Below are 16,457 nucleotides of genomic sequence, written 5' to 3' on the forward strand. Positions count from 1 at the left end.
ATTCTGGAGCCAGACTGCCTGGGTTCATATCCTGGCTCAGCCACAAGTTAAGCGCTCCCTGCCTCTGTTTCCCCAGTATAAATGGGGATACTTACAATATCTACTCCACTGAGGTTTTATGAGGGCTTCCCAGGTGTCGCTAGTGGTAAAAAACCAGGCTACCAATGCAGGAGACTTAAGAGACGCGATCCCTGGGTCAGGTCAGGAAGATCCCCTTGGAGGAGGGCACAGCAACCCACTCCAGTATTCTTGCCTGGAGAACCGCATGGACAGAAGAGCCTGGTGGGCTACAGTCCATAAGGTCATTAAGAGCTGGACACAACTGAAGTGACTTAGCACGCACACACGAGGGGTCATGAGGCTTCAGTGAGTTGTTTACAAAATATTTACAGCAAGGTGAACAGGGAGCATTTAATACATCTTGGCTGTTATTCGCCACTTCCTGCAGAGCCCCTAACCTGAGACTGTTCTAATTAGAATGTAGAATAAGTACCATATCCTCCAGTGAGGCATTCAGAATTTACCAGGCAGTCAAAACATTCCATGAGGGTCAGTGGGTCTATTCCAGACCCGGGTAATGGATACAAAACCCAGTTCAGTGTGGCCCCTCCTTGGAGACCTCCAGCCTTGTGAGAAAACGAGACCGTGTCTATACGTTCACGGTGACGATTCCTGCATTTTGTGCAGTGCTGATTCCCAAACAGTCTTCACAGCCTCTCAGTAGGTTCCTGGAATATCCTGCAGGATAGTAAGTGTTTCCACCAGGAAACACTGCCTGCTGGTTTGATTGTTCACTGGTACCTGTGCAGTGGCTTCCCTGGTAAAGAATCTGCCTGCCAGTGCAGGAGATGCTGGTTCGATCCCTGGGTCAGGAAGATCCCCTGAGGAGGAAATGGCAATCCACTCCAGTATTCTTGGACCGAGGAGCCTGGCCGGCTGCAGTTCATGGGGTTGCAAAGAGCTGGACACGACTTAGCGACTGAGCAGACAGGGTCCTCTGGTGATGATGTGTTTACCTAGAGGGGAACCAGTGTGTACGTGGGCTTGATTTTCCTCCAGAAAATCTGGTTTGTGACCAGCTCCATGTTTGTGTGCATCTTAGGTTTGGAGGAGACCAGCCTGTCTACATCAACATCATCAGAGATCCCGTCAACCGGTTTTTATCCAACTATTTTTTCCGTCGGTTTGGAGACTGGCGAGGAGAACAGAATCACATGATTCGCACCCCCAGCATGAGGCAGGAGGAGCGCTACCTGGTGAGTCTTGTTGCCTCAAATATCTGGTCCCCCCGCCCCCAGCTTGGGGTCATCTGATCCTTGAGCTCCATGTGATGAGGGCACCGCTTCAGGAAGCAGGTTTTTGCCAGTGAAAAATTGATTTTCCTGATACATTCAGATCCAAACATTTTCTCAAATGACTTTCTAGTCGTGCTTTCATCAGTTTTTCTTTAGTGTTGATTTCAGGTCCTGGAGAAGAAACAGTATTTCTCAGGCAATCCTGACCAGCACTATTGTTTTGGTGCATTTGGGGATTTCTCTTAAAAGGTCACAGAGTACTTACTCACACCTCATCCCACGACAACTCCATGAGGGAAGGGTACTTTGAGATGAGGACCCTGAGATTCCAAAAGAATGTGAACACAACCATGACTGACTGTTTCCAGGTCCTCTTACTCCAAGTCCAAGGTTCTTTCCACCACAGCGCAAGAGAATCAGGCATCTCAGTGAAATTTGTTGGCTTTTCTGGACCTTATTTTGGGACCCTCGATGTCACAGGGATGTTGATTTTGATCGCAAGAGTTGCTTCCACAGCTTGGAGTTGGTAACAGATGAAAGTGGTGCATCTTATCGTCAGCTCCAGAATAAAAGATGTGTTTCCCACTACTTTGTACCTAGATTGACAAATGCTTGCTGAGGGCTTAGAGCCTATTGTTAAAGAGGCTGAAACCCTGGCCTCTGTGTCTGCAGGAGCCTGTTGGGTTCACCCGGACCATCCTGGGCTCTCAGGCCCAGAAAAGAGAGAAGAATGTGTGCATGGCTCAGTGCAAATCTGCCTCCACTGCTGGCCTGCAACACAGAGGCCATGACCACCACTGGTGTGTGAACAGAAGCATCCTCGAGCTAAAGAGGAGTAGTGTTAGTTACAGTTCCAGCACAAGTTCTCTTTCCTCATTTGATTTTAAAAAGCGTAAGGACAGTATGTGTTTGGAGGATGGAGCATTTTTCAACAATATCGCTTTCAAGTCTTAAAATCCGCAGTTAGAGTTGAGAAAACTGAGATGCACAGAAGTATCTTATCGAATGCTACACAGCTAGTTAGAGATGGGCGGAGACTAGAAACAAAGGCTTTTTACTGGCCATTCAGCATTTTTTCAACTACCTAATGCTTCAGGAAAGTATTCTGATGATATATTTTTAAAGTGGCTTTTACTTTTTTTCTCTTTCCATTATGATGGCAAAAACTCTTCTTATCTTTTCCTTTATATGTTATGAATATGGCTCTATATTTTTTATTATGACAAGCACATATTTTTTATAATGATGAGTACATCTTCAGAATATAGAACCACTTAACTAGAGGAATAATGTCTTTATTGTTTGTATTGGACCTGATTAGCCTGTTATGTTTTTTGAAAACATAGAGCATATTCCATGTAATCAAAATATCTTGCAAAGTTTCTGGTTCAATCCGATACTAGTGAGAACCAAGTTACAGCAGAGGATGCCAAAAAACCAAAGATTTGAAAACAAGTTTTATGAATCCTACTCTTCAAACATTAATGTAGGTAATAAGTAAATTCACAGTCTACCAGAAGGTGAAAAGTGATCAGGGAAAGTGAAGGGGCAGTCCCAGGGATCCGTCATGTGGGCAGTGGGTGGTGGCGGGCAGGGAATCGGCTGCGATGTTAATAAGCAGATCAGGGAAGGCATTGGATCTGACATATCAGCGATGATTAGAATGAGAGATAGAGTTGATCCCGCAGTTGGCTGGGAGAACGCCGCCCCAAGTAGAGAGGGGAACTGGAGCGAAGGCCTGGAGTGGGCACTTGTGTGTGTCATTCAGAAACCAGCAGGGAAAAGGGGTGCGGCTAGTATAGAGTGAGGGGTGGGGGCAGGAGGTGAATTTGGAGAGGTAAGTCTTAGAGACCACGCACCATATAAGGCCCTGTGAGTCGCTGTTATAACTTTGAATTGAAAAGTAAAATGAATAGCTCCAAATCGTGCCCACCTTTTTTTTTTTTTGAAGTATAGTTGATTTACAGTGTTGTGTTAATTTCTGCTGTATAGCAAAGTGATTCATTACACACACATATATATACATTCTTTTTTGATATTCTTTTCCCCTGTGGTTTATCATTGGATACTGAATATAGTTCTCTGTACTATACAGTAGGACCTTGTTGTTTATCCTCTCTATATATAATAGCTTACATCTGCTAACCTCCCATTCCATCCCTCCCCCACCTCCTTCCCTTTTGGCAACTACAAATTTGTTCTCTATGTCTGTGAGTCTGTTTCTCTTTCACAGATAGGTTCATTTGTGTCAAATTTTAAATAACACATAAGTGGTTATCATATGGTATTTGTCTTTCTCTTTCTGACTTACTTCACTTAGTTTGATAATCTCTAGTTCTGGCCATGTTGCAGCAAATGGCATTATTTCATTCTTCTTATGGCTGAGTAGTATTCTATTGTATACATGTATCACATCTTCTTTATCTATTTCTCTGTCGATGGACATTCAGGTTGTATCCATGTTTTGGCTATTGTGAATAGTGCTGCTATGAACATAGGGGTGCATGTATCTTTTTGGATTAGAGTTTTGTCTGGATATATGCTCAGGAGTGGGATTGCTGAATCATATGATAATGCTATTTTTAGTTTTCTGAGGAACCCCATGGTGTTTTCCATTGTGGATGCACCAACTTACCAACCAACATTCCCACCAACTGTAGAACGGTTCCCTTTTCTCCACACCCTCTCCAGCATCTGTTATTTGTAGACTTTTTAATGATGGCCATTCTGACTGATGACAATGACTACCTCATTGTAGTTTTGATTTGCAATTCTCTAATAATTAGCAATTCTCTGGTGGCTCAGTCAGTAAAGAATCCACCTGCAATGCAGGAGACCTGGGTCTGACCCCTGGGCTGGGAAGATCTCTTGGAGAAGGAAATGACAACCCACTCCAGTGTTCTTTCCTGGGAAATCCCATGGACAGAGGAGCCTTGTGGGCTATAGTCCATGGGATCACAAAGAATTGGACTCAACTTAGCAACTAAACCACCCCCCCCCCAATAATTATTAATATTGTGCATCTTTTCATGTGCCTATTGGCCTTTTGTATTTCTTCTGTGGAGAAATGTCTGTTTAGGTCTTCTGCTCATTTTTCTATTTGATTGTTTGTTTTTCTGTTGTTGAGTTGTATGAAATGTTTGTATATTTTGGAGATTAAGCCCTGTCACAAACTATACACATCTTAGTGATTCTTTCTCCTGAATCTCCTCTAGAAAGCTGAACCTGCCTCCCAGCAGGGGTTGCATCATCTCACAAGCCCACAAACACCCTCAGCAATTCTCTCCCTTTTTTCTGGGAGTCAGGACTCCTCCCTTCTAGTTGAACTCTAGACTTATATCTGTCTGAAGCCTCGGTTCTTGTTCTGAAGTCTCACAAGCATCCTCACACTCAAAGTTTCCAGGGGATTTGATTGAAAATAGGGTCTGTGGGAGAGAGACCTTACAGTTGTGCAGTGCACAACCTACACAACTGTACATGGATGTTCTAATATTCTTCAGTGCTCCCACCAACTGCTGGTTATGTCATTTCTCTGGGTGATATAATATCTTCACATTTGTCCTCTCCTCCCAACAGCCAGTAAGATCTTTGAGAATAAGGTAAGATCAGAGTTCCATCTCTGTCCCTGGTATTCAGAAGAGTGGCTGAATTAGTTGTTGTTCAGTGACTAAGTTGGGTCTGACTCTTTGTGACCCCATGGACTGCAGCACACCAGGCTTCCCTGACCTTCACTATCTCCCGGAGTTTGCTCGACCTTATGTCCATTGAGTCAATGATGCCATTCAACCGTGTCATCCCCTGTTGCCCCCTTCTCCCCCGCCTTCAATGTTTCCCAGCATCAGAATATTTTCCAATGAGTCAGCTCTTTACATCAGGTGGCCAAAATATTGGAGCGTCAGCTCTTTTTTTAAGCCCGTAAAATGTTGAAAGCTGGTAATGGAGATAAGTCTTGCATTTTTGAAGAGCCTTTATGATATGAGAGATTCTGGGGAAATTCCCTGCCTGGAATTCTACCCTCAGAGATTTGCAGAGACCCCCATTCCACATGTAAATCACCGTGTCCTGAGAAGGGCCCATGTCAGATGAGCTCGGCTCATTCCTTGGCTGGGCCCCAGCAGGAGAGCCCTGGGCTCCCCCAAAACAGCAGAGGGAGAATCGGGGAGCAGAGAGCGGGGAGGGCCCAGGACACGTGACTCCTTCATGATCCAGCTCCAGTCTGACCCCATTAGGAGGCCGTTCTCTTGTTCAAAGGATGGTTTGTTTATTTGGAAGAAGCCAGTGTATTGCCTTTTTTTTTTTTTTAATAGCTGAAACTTTTTATTCCCTCTTCTCGATCCCATTAGACCCTTGGAATAAAACTGCCCCCTTTCAGAGCCTGTCCTCATTTTGGCAAGCCTGGGTGGTCAGTTGTTTCACTCAAAAGACAGTGTTGTTTGTGTCTCGCTGGGGTGCAGGGCAGCTGTGAGGAGGCCGGGTCCCCTCAGCGAGGCCCTGCCTGGGGGTGAGGGCCCGAGAGGGGAGGCCAGCGAGCCCAAGTGGGCAGGCAGGGCAGCCACCCCCTCGGGGACTGAGCGGCAAGGCCTTTCGCTGCTCACACATGGAGTTATGGGCGCTGGCCCGAGACGGGGCCACTGGTGTCCCCACTTGATTCCAGACCCCAGTGCTTGCTCCAAAACCCTTTGCTTTATCCAGTTGCCAAAAATAAGGCAGTTCTGCTCCTGGCTGTGGGCCTTGCAGAGCTGCTTAGCATACAGCTGAGAGAGGGTGGGGGCTTGGGGGCTGAAATATTATCTGTGATGCCAGCTGGTTGGGAAGAAAATGGAAATAGGCACAGGGATCGTAGGGTTCCTGAAGGTCCGTCGTGAGGAGCCTCTCTTCTCTTGGATGCAGAACGGGGCCTGGGTCTAGTGATGGGCTAGGTGTCCAGCCCAGTGTAGAAGCCAGGCCTCCTGACTCCATACCTGTCTTGTTGGATCACTTGGACCTTATGTTTTACTTCCTGGATGATAAAAGGGAAAAGACAAGTGGGCCAGGTCCCACGGTTTTTGAGAAAAATCATTTCATCTGACACATCTTCACAAAGACATAGCTGTTATAACAGTTTTTTTTTTCAAATACTCAAGCATCTTAGAGCTATTTTCCATATTTTCTGAAAACAGATTTTCTAAGAGTGTCTACTTCTCTCCGAAAAATCTTCACTTATTTATCAGAAAATGATTTTACCATAAATTATTGCTAGAATGGGTACAGATTCAGCGTCTAGCAGCCATGCTCTGAAAAGACGGTTCTCTGGGGCTCATTTCCCTCTGTCCAGAGCCAGGCACTCGGCTCCCCAATGCAGCGGTGGCTGCGTCCTTTCTTGGTTTTAGGCTCGGGAGGTGGGGCGTATCTGAGTGCAGGCACACGTGGACATGTGCCAGGGCTTGAGACTTTTGTCCAGCCGGAGTCCAGGCTGCTTTATTTCCAGGGCAAGGAAATACCTGGCACCCAGAATGCAGTTAAGGAGAATGAATGTCTGCTGATGAAGAGCAACTGTTGTGATTTACAAGCGAGGGAGAGTGTCTTGTTCCCTGGAAGCCACTCCCTTCTCCAGTCCCCAAATTTCCCTGAAAACAGCTGCCATTTCCACTCTGTCAGTTATACATGTGTGATTTTATTTTATTTTATTTTTGCTTGTTGTTTGCCTAAAACCTGGCCTGAGAAAGGTTCATGGTGAACACTTCTGCAGAGATACCACTTGGCATTTTCAGACAACAACAAAAATGTCCAGTTGAACTCTTTACCCAAATTTCCTGCAACTTCACCAGATGACCCTTCCCTAGGTGATCCACCATTTGTAGAGCAGAAAGAGAGGGAAAGGCATTTTCCCAGGGAGAGAACTGCCTCTGTGATGCTGTTTATTCGTCTTGGCTGTAAAGCGTGGAAAGTAATGCATGTTTAAAAGAAAAGATGTGTAATTTACAGCTTCTTAATTCATAAAGAATTCAGTGAATCATGTTGGATTCTGGAGAAGCCTGAACATGGGCCAGCATCAGCAAAGGTTTTCAGAAAGTTATGCGTTTTAATCTGCTTGAAAGCTTTGGGCTCTGAGCACCCCTAGCTTTGGAAGTGTATCTATGAAATACTCGTTTCTGGAAATTTCCACTCAGTCCTGACTGGCTGAGTCTGTCCTGGGAATGAAACCTCAGGCTGTCCCTTCATCCCTCAAGCATCATTCTTCTTAAAGGAAGAAAACGAATAAGCGATTTGGATCATCTGCTTTTTACGTATTTCAGTAAATATCTGTGTTTTCCAAAGCTTCGAAGGTAAGAAAGTCATGCTCTTTGTCTCCATCTAGTTTAGATTTGGCCTGTGACTGCGGGCTGAGCAAGTGGCCCAGAACATGGAGTACTTAGCTTCTGTTCTCTACTGCCCCAGCTGGGTGACTCAAGCCAATGGATTTAGCCTCCGTGAACCCTACTCTTCTCATCTGTACAATGGGAACATGTTACCTTGTCTGTTTCACAGCCTTCTCAGAGAAAATAAACTGAACATTCTACAGAGAAGTGCCCTGAGAGCTAAAACTTTCCAAAACACATTTTGGAATTAATGCTTTCACACCCCTGGCTCTGTCAGTGGCTTCCAGAGACCACTCATTTCCTATAAAACAGGGCAAATGGGGGTGTTTTTCTCCTCTGGGGAGCCAGCAGCTGCTGTTGCTCTCCTGCGGTTCAGACTATCCTGGGCTGTGTCCTGAACCATCAGGTCTGCTTCTGCTGAGCTCTCAGATGGCCCCACTAGACCCTTTCTCCTGGGAATCCGTTTCTAAGGAAACTGCTTCTCTGTGTTCCCAACAGCTGGAGACACGTTTTGATCCCAGCCTGCTGGCACCCATTTGTCCTATGTTTATTTACTTGGAAATCTAAGCTGGTGTGGGCAAGTGCTTGTAAAGTCCCCAAAGTGGTGCGTTCTTACCCCGGAGGGTGGGGAGGAGAGGTGTGCGGGGCGACAGGCTCTGACATGCTGAGCCACACAGAGGATGAAGGTGCTGCCCTGGAGAGAGATGTCTCTGACATCCATTCCTCCAGAGGTGTGTCGAAAGCAGGGGTCGCAGGTGTTTAGAGAACCAAAGACGAGCTCTGTGGTTTAGCAATACCTGGAGTATCCCTGAGACTCAACCCACCACCAGTTTCTTGGAAGATGAAAGAAGAGGACCACGGTTTAAGGAGCAAAGATGCCTTTAGAAAATGAGAATAGCACACATCTGACCAGCAGCAAGACAGTGGGATCTCAGTCTGTATCCAAAGGACATGGATTCTCTCAACCACCCAAATGAACAAGGAAATGAGTCTTCCTCTCAAGCCTCCAAAAAGGAATCAGCTTCGCCAACACCTTGAGTTTAGCCCAGTGGGACCTGTGTCCAGACTTCTGACCTACAGAACTGGAAGATCAGAAATGCTGGTTCACATTTCTCCCCCTTCTTTTCCTATCTCATTTCTCTAACCCACCTGAGAAGGGTTCTCCATTTTTGAGGACTTTTGTGAATCCATTGGGCTCATCCAGACAGTCTAGAATCATCTCCCCATCTCAAGGACTATAACCTTAATCACATCTGCAGAACCATTTTTTTTTCTGTATAAGGTGCCATATTCACAGGTCCCAGGGATTAAGGTGTGGACATCTTTGGGGTCTATTATTCTGCCCACCACAGTGTCGCTGTGACTGTGGGAACTGAGGGAACTATGGAGGGGTTGTGAGCATGACAGGCATTCTGAAACTTGGCTTGTCCCAGCCACCGGTGGGACATCTGCTCTCCACTGTGGCATGCGGCCATGCAGTGACGCCAAGCTAGGGCTTCCCTGTCTCTGGTCTGCAGAACCGAGGGGCCAGTCATATATTTTATTTTTACTTCTACTATGACTCATCCATCCATCCATCCACTCATTCATCATTCATTCATTTATTAATGATTTAATGCTTTCTGTGTGACGAGCATAATAATCAGAACTGGAAATAAAATGCTGAGCAAAAATAGACCCTATGTCTGTCCTCATAGAGCTCAGAGTCCTCCAAGGGAGGCAGGTTTTAATTCCCAAACCACATAAATTCATGTGAAATGTAACTGGCTCACATTTTACAACACAGAGAAATGTGCCACTGTCTGGACATAGTTGGCAAGTCTAGAGGTCAGAGGAGTGATGGTTGAACTAAGGTGTGAAGGGAAAGAGAAGGAGGAACATCTGGGCATCAGGAACAGCACATGCAAAGGGCCTGTGGCAGAGGGGAACAAAGTGAACACAGGGGAAGTACCAGGGAGGCTAGAGCAGGGTGAACTGAGGGAGAAAGTAAAGAGCTGAATCCTGCAGGGTGGGCAGGCAGAGGTTGGATCCCACAGAACTTCCCAGGGCCTGTTCAGGAGGACTGGGGAGACTCTAAAGGGTTTAAAGCAGGCCTGGGGGGTGGGAGAGCATGTTTACATGGGATCCTAAGATTTACATTTTGGAAAAAAAATGACTTTAACTTCAATATACAGTGTACAGAAGGGCTCCAGTTAATCTGAGGCTGCTGCAGTGATCAAGTGGGAGATAAACAGTCAAGGAGCAAGTATTTACAGAGTGAGAACCATGCATAAGGAGCAGCTCTAGGTGGGGGCAGGGATGGAGATAGGGGAGCATTTACGGCGGGGAGCACCTCACTGTCCTTCCATTTGCTGACTGCCTGGTTGGCAACAGAAGACCCAAACTTAAGGAACTGTCATTGGCTGGGGCATGATTAATTAGCAAAAGAACGCTGCAGACACTTCAGCCTGAGAATTCAGGAGAGGAAAGAAATCAGCGAGAGCTGGGCTCACTGGGGGAAGCTTCCTAGACAAGGTGGGAGCTCAGATTTGGGGACAGATTCAGATTCAGGCAGGGGTAAGGTCAGGGGGACTGCAGGAGCAGGGCGTTTGTGCCAAAGCCCAAGAGCCTGAGGCTTGCGCCATGGTCAGCCGCCCAGCTTGGCTGCAGCAGCGGGTTTCGAGTTTAGGGTTTAGGATTTAGCTTTGGGACTGAGAAACGATTCACCAGATGTCCCCGAGGAGGCTGCCAAATCAAGTTTGCCTGACCTGCTTGCTCAATGGAAGCTCCCATCAGGAGCACCAAACCCGAGCTACCAGAGCGTAGCCAGGTGCATCCCACTGGCCACCTGTCAGCTGAGCTCATCTGCTCCAGACCCCCGCCCCTCACTGTGAGTCAGCCACCAGCTGCAGCTGCCCCCTCACTGGGGGCTCAGGCCTGCACCCCTGCTGGGACGGGTGGCTTAGATTTATGAAGGTGGTGGCTCTCAGCCTGATCGCTCACTGGAATCATCTGGGAGGCTTTTAAAACTCCTGTTGCCTGGGTCCCACACCCAAAGATTCTGGTTTAATCGGTCAAGGGTGCAGTCTGGGCCCTGGGATTTTTTAAAAGCCCCAGAAGTGATGCAACATGTAGCTAAGGCTGAAAAATAATTACTGAGAAATAACAGCATATCCATTCTTGGCTGTATTAGCAGAAGTTAGTTTTACTGACAGATGCATCTCCTGAATATCTTCTAGAAGCTTACTTTCTGTATCCATTGCGTATTTTTAAAAAGCTCTATTTACCTTCCTCTCAGGAATTTTTTTTATTTGTTGGACTTTTAATTGGTACGTGCAAACATATGATGCTAAAGGAGTTTGATGGCATAGTATTAGATATGTTGTATTTATGTATACTCTGTATGGGTCTTAAGTCAAGCTTTCTTTTAAACTGAAGTAAGTAACATTTATTATATAGAAACCAAAGAGTATATTATACTGTACATTTAAGATCTCACTTCAGGAAGCATGCTTTAGGCAATAAAACAGAATAAGTACTTTGATGAACAAAATATTTTAACGTGAGAACATCTTTTCGTTTGGTCAGTGGAGTCATTTGGAATCCATTACCATTTTTCTAAAGAGATATGTGTCACTCTTCTTCAAATGCAGGCCAGTTTGTACAAATACATATACATGTTAAATTTAAAGATGTGAGTGAATAGGGCTACACTTTAAATGCAGTTGGGAAATGTTCTTTAAAATACTGTTCTTTAAAATGCAGCCAGGGAGCTTGCTACTCAAAAAAGTTATGGGGTGAAGGTTTATATAAAGTGAAAAACTGATGACAGTTTATCAGTGTTAGAATTTTGAATTTCACAGCCTAATACTTGTTTTTCAGAACCTGGCACACCTTTGTAGTTGTCCTCAATTTGCTTTGCCAAATTGTAATATTTTTTCCTACCAAACTGTTTTACATACACAGCATAAATTCCCCAAAGGCAGAATGACCTCTAAATGTGTTCTCAAAAATATTTTGCAAAATCTGAAGACAGGAAAAGTAAGTGTAAAACATCTAAGAGATTTATTGGAATCTCAGCTTGAATTCTAATTGCAACTACTTATGAAAATGTCAATATTAACATGAAATAGCTGGCAGTTTATCTAAAAAATGTAAATTGAATTAGATAGTGTGTAATTGGAGAAACGCTTGCTTCACTCAGTCTCTCGAAACAAGTCTTAAAATCTGTTAGCTGCAGCAGCCTTGCCCTCTAATGGCTGGAAATTGAAGGACAAGGCTAAATATCTCTGACTACAAGGAGGATAGAAACTAAGCAGAGAGAATGGCAGTCTATATGGCATCATGTTGGAAGACTCTTCCCAAAGCGAGGGACACAATGTAGGTGTCAGGACCAGCATAGTCTTAAAAAGAAACAACGTATTAAAATTTTTAAAATTCTCAAAAAGAAAGAAAGAAAGAACGGAATGGGTGCTGAGGGAAGGGAAGACCAAAGCATGCTATGTGCCTTGGAGCTTCTGGGCCATCTTCAATAGAAATGGTACTATAGATGCCCGATGTCCTGAAACACAACTGAGAGGTCAAACTCACCTCATAATATTAAAACATTGAGAAGCCTGGAAAAGTTATAGAATAAATAGTCAAGCCTGGAAATTGTGATGGTCTTGGCTTAATAAGTTCTACAGAGCACACTGAACAATCCACTGTGGTTCCCTTTTATGATTGACTAATCAGTGTCTCAGGCAGGGGAGAAATGACATCAGTATGTACGGTTTGTCAGGAATATAATAGGAAGTTTGATTTTATCCCAGGTGACATTTCCATTATCTAGGAAGACAACCAGGAATGTATAAGCCAGGTGGGGGGATCCACTGGCTATAATGTCATGCAACCTCTAGGCACAGGCCACTTTTTCTCTGACCCTAAATCCATGCAGATATTCCTGAATAAATGAAAGAATTTTAACCAAATCCTGCTTGATTTCAAGACAAAGCTTTTTTAAAAGTGGCTCCAACTCTGTTTTTCACATTACAAGGAAAAGATACAATGGAATTGTATCAACATTCAGCTAGATGTTTCTATACTCATTTTTTTTTTTTTTTGCACTGAAGAGGAAGGTTATATGAGTATGACTTTTCAATCATACTGCTTACCTTCACCACGCTGCAGAGTTTTAAACACTCACTGCTAGTTTTTAAAACAAACTGGCCTCTTGGATGAGACTTGCTAAGAAAACCAGCAGATGTATAAAAGAAATTATCAAGTTCAATAAGAGGTGGTGGAAACTTTGTTGACAATGAAATCTCACTATGGTTATGGCATTCCATATATGACCCACTACTAATGAGTAAAAACCTGTGAGATTAAGAAAAGTGATCTAAACAGAAATAATAGGGAGTTTCCTGGTGGCCTCGTGGTTAGGATGTCTGGACTTGCACTACCGTGACACAGGTTCAGACCCTGGTTGGGAAACCGAGATCCCTAAAGCCACCTGGTGTGGCCCCCAAAAAAGCCAAAACAAAACATAAGATTAGCCTCAGTCAACCCTGATTACTGCTAATCTTTATTTCTCTAGGAAATTATTACTCGGTGTAAATTATATGTATTTTTTACTTGCTAATATAAATAGTGTATTTTACTTGCTAATATATATCACTTCTAAAGCCTTCAAATTGTTTCACTTTTGTATATATCTTATATGTTTAACTAAAATGTAATTCTCATAGATGGTATGACATTATCTCCTCTTTTAATCTCAGCAGCAACCTGGCAGACATCCAGCCCAACTTTCGGTATACACTTAATAACAGATCCAAATGTGGACAGAGCACCAATGTTTATCTCTTCTCTCCACTTGCATGTGCATCTTAAATATATCTTGAACACCTACAAGGTATCAGACCCTGTGATGGGAATAGCTGTGGCAAGATGAACATCCACTCCTACTTTCTGCCTCTACCACATACAAAGAAACCCATCTCCTCTTATATTCTCTTATTAGTGAGTGATACCTCTCTCTGGGTTCAAGAAACTCAGGAGTCATCCCTGACTGCTTTCTCTCCCCAAACCCCTCAACCCATATGCAATTAGCCAACAACTTAACCTGGAATCCTCCTGAATGCAGAGCCTGAGACAAGGGTTTGGGTGAAGGTTGTTAGAATTCAGACAGGGATCCCAGCAAATTCCGGGAGACAGTGGAAGACTGAGTCTAAGTCATAGCAGAGTCTAAGTTTGCTAAGCAGAGTCTGAGTCTGCTAAGACTGTCAGTTCTTCCTCCTTGACTGTGCTCAGATCATCCCCCATCATTAACAAAGTCCTCCTCATGTTCGAACCAAATATCTACAATGGCCTCATAGCTGGGCAGCCTGGCTCCCGGTCATCTGCCAACCCACAGTCATAGTGTCTACTATGTATATCTGACGTCAAGCTTCGCCTGCTTAAAACGCTTTTGTGTCTTTCTTCTCCCTAGGCATAATGTTAGTCATTGATTTTGTTATATTATCATAATTATTTAGTCAAAAAGCGTCATGATGACTACTTGTGAATCTACAATTATCTCAATAAAAAAACTTCGATGAAAAAAAGCATCACAAACCAAGAGACAAAGGATAGGTTAACCAATGAATAACACAGGAAAAATGGAAGTGAGAATGAGCCAGTTTTGGAAACAGGATGTGAGAAGCATGGTTTGATTACCATTTGTTTCATTTGGGAAACCAATAAGACTGGAAGGATAGGGTCAAATTATTCAAAGTTTTGAAAGCTGCAGAAAGGACTTGAGAATTCATCATAGAAGGCAGGACTCACCAAGCTTCTTGAGCCAGGAATTAAATGACATGATGCAAAATGCTGCTTCTAAGTTGTGTTAAACTTAGAAAGATCTTCTTCTCTTTGAAGCTATTAAAACAATTCTCCATGGTGTCTTCCAGGGTTTTGGTTGTAATTCTTACTGTTTAATTTAAAATCTTTGGCCCATCCCAAATTTATTCTGCTATCAAGTGTAACATATCAGTTCAAAATCTCTTTTTCCCCAGATGGTTAACGGATTATCTCAACGACATTTATATAATAATTTGTTTCTTCACACTAGCCTAAAGTGACATGTTTATGATATAATAAATTTTTATTTTAGGTGAGATCAATATTTTGACTTTTTATTTTGTTCCATTGGTCTCTGTCTTTAAGTATAGTAACACACAATTACATACTGTATGTGTGTATATGTGTTTGTGAGTAAACTAGCATGTAATTATGTAACATGCATCTTATTATAATATACAATAATATGACTAATATAATTAATGTTATATACAATAACTATTATATGATAAATATTTTATTATTTGATAACATCTAATTGCTTTTCATTAACCTTTTCCCCAAATGTCCTAGCTCTTTTGTCTTTGTTGATTTGTCTATAGAAACTTTAAAATCAGCTTGTTCAGCTCCTTCTCCCCACATACATCCTCAGAAAACCTTACCATCATTTATCAGGTTTACATTAAGTTTTAGACTAACACAGGAAGAATTCACATCTTTATGTTGAGTCTTATTATGTGAGAATGTATTTTGCCTTTTCCATTTGTCCAAACATCTGTTATATCCCGTGAGAGTGCTTTAAAACTCTCTTCATTTAAATCTTGCACAGTTCTTAAGTTTATTTCTTGGTATTTTACCTTTTTTGTTGTTGTTGCTACTGTTGCATATTATCATTACTGTTATTAAAGTCTATGTATTATTTTAAACTCCACCAACTTGCTCACTTCTCCTACTGTTGGTAGATAAATTTTCAGGCAATTCTTTCCAGTTTACCAGCTAACATCATATCCCCAGCTAATAATGAGCATGTTTTCTTTCTTTTTCTCAATTTTATAAATCTTATCCAATTGTTTTTGTTAGTGTCTCTAGAGTACTGTTAAATATAATGGTGATAAGAATCAGTTTCTTATGGGAACCAAATAAGTGAAGTAAAATTAAATCATTAATCGTCTACTTTTATTTATTTTTGTGTTTTTTCTACTTAGGCCATAATTTTTTTTTTTTTTTTGCTTTTAATTAATTTATTTTTTCCATTTATTTTTATTAGTTGGAGGCTAATTACTTTACAATATTGTAATGGTTTTTGCCATACATTGACATGAATCAGCCATGGATTTTCATGTGTTCCCCCTCCTGATCCCCCCTCTCACCTCCCTCCCCATCCCATCCCTCTGGGTCTTCCCAGTGCACCAGCCCTGAGCACTTGTCTCATGCATCCAACCTGGGCTGGTGATCTGTTTCACCCTTGACAGTATACTTGTTTCAATGCTATTCTCTCAGAACATCCCACCCTCGCCTTCTCCCGCAGAGTCCCAAAGTCTGTTCTGTACATCTGTGTCTCTTTTTCTGTTTTGCATATAGGGTTATCATTATCTTTCTAAATTCCATATATATGCATTAGTATACTGTATTGGTGTTTATCTCTCTGGCTTACTTCACTCTGTATAATGGGCTCCAGTTTCATCCATCTCATTAGGACTGATTCAAATGAATTCTTTTTAATGGCTGAGTAATATTCCATAGTGTATATGTACCATAGCTTCCTTATCCATTCATCTGCTGATGGGCATCTAGGTTGCTTCTATGTCCTGGCTATCATAAACAGTGCTGTGATGAACATTGGGGTGCACGTGTCTCTTTCAGATCTGGTTTCCTTGGTGTGTATGCCCAGAAGTGGGATTGCTGGGTCATATGGCAGTTCTATTTCCAGTTTTTTAAGAAATCTCCACACTGTTTTCCATAGCGGCTGTACTAGTTTGCATTCCCACCAACAGTGTAAGAGGGTTCCCTTTTCTCCACACCCTCT

At 43.0% G+C, this 16,457-nt stretch overlaps 1 protein-coding gene across 2 annotated transcripts in view; it reads left to right on the forward strand.

The window, feature by feature from the left end:
• UST (uronyl 2-sulfotransferase) overlaps positions 1–16,457 on the forward strand; it is a 313,320-nt gene that overhangs the window by 204,914 nt on the left and 91,949 nt on the right. For both annotated transcript variants that reach the window (XM_061130018.1, XM_061130017.1), the window contains exon 5: positions 1,103–1,256. In XM_061130018.1, coding sequence (XP_060986001.1) covers positions 1,103–1,256 — 154 coding nt within the window. The remainder of the gene's footprint in view (positions 1–1,102; positions 1,257–16,457) is intronic.

This window comes from Dama dama, chromosome 26 (genome assembly GCF_033118175.1).
Source record: "Dama dama isolate Ldn47 chromosome 26, ASM3311817v1, whole genome shotgun sequence".
In the NCBI taxonomy this organism is placed as follows: domain Eukaryota; kingdom Metazoa; phylum Chordata; class Mammalia; order Artiodactyla; family Cervidae; genus Dama; species Dama dama.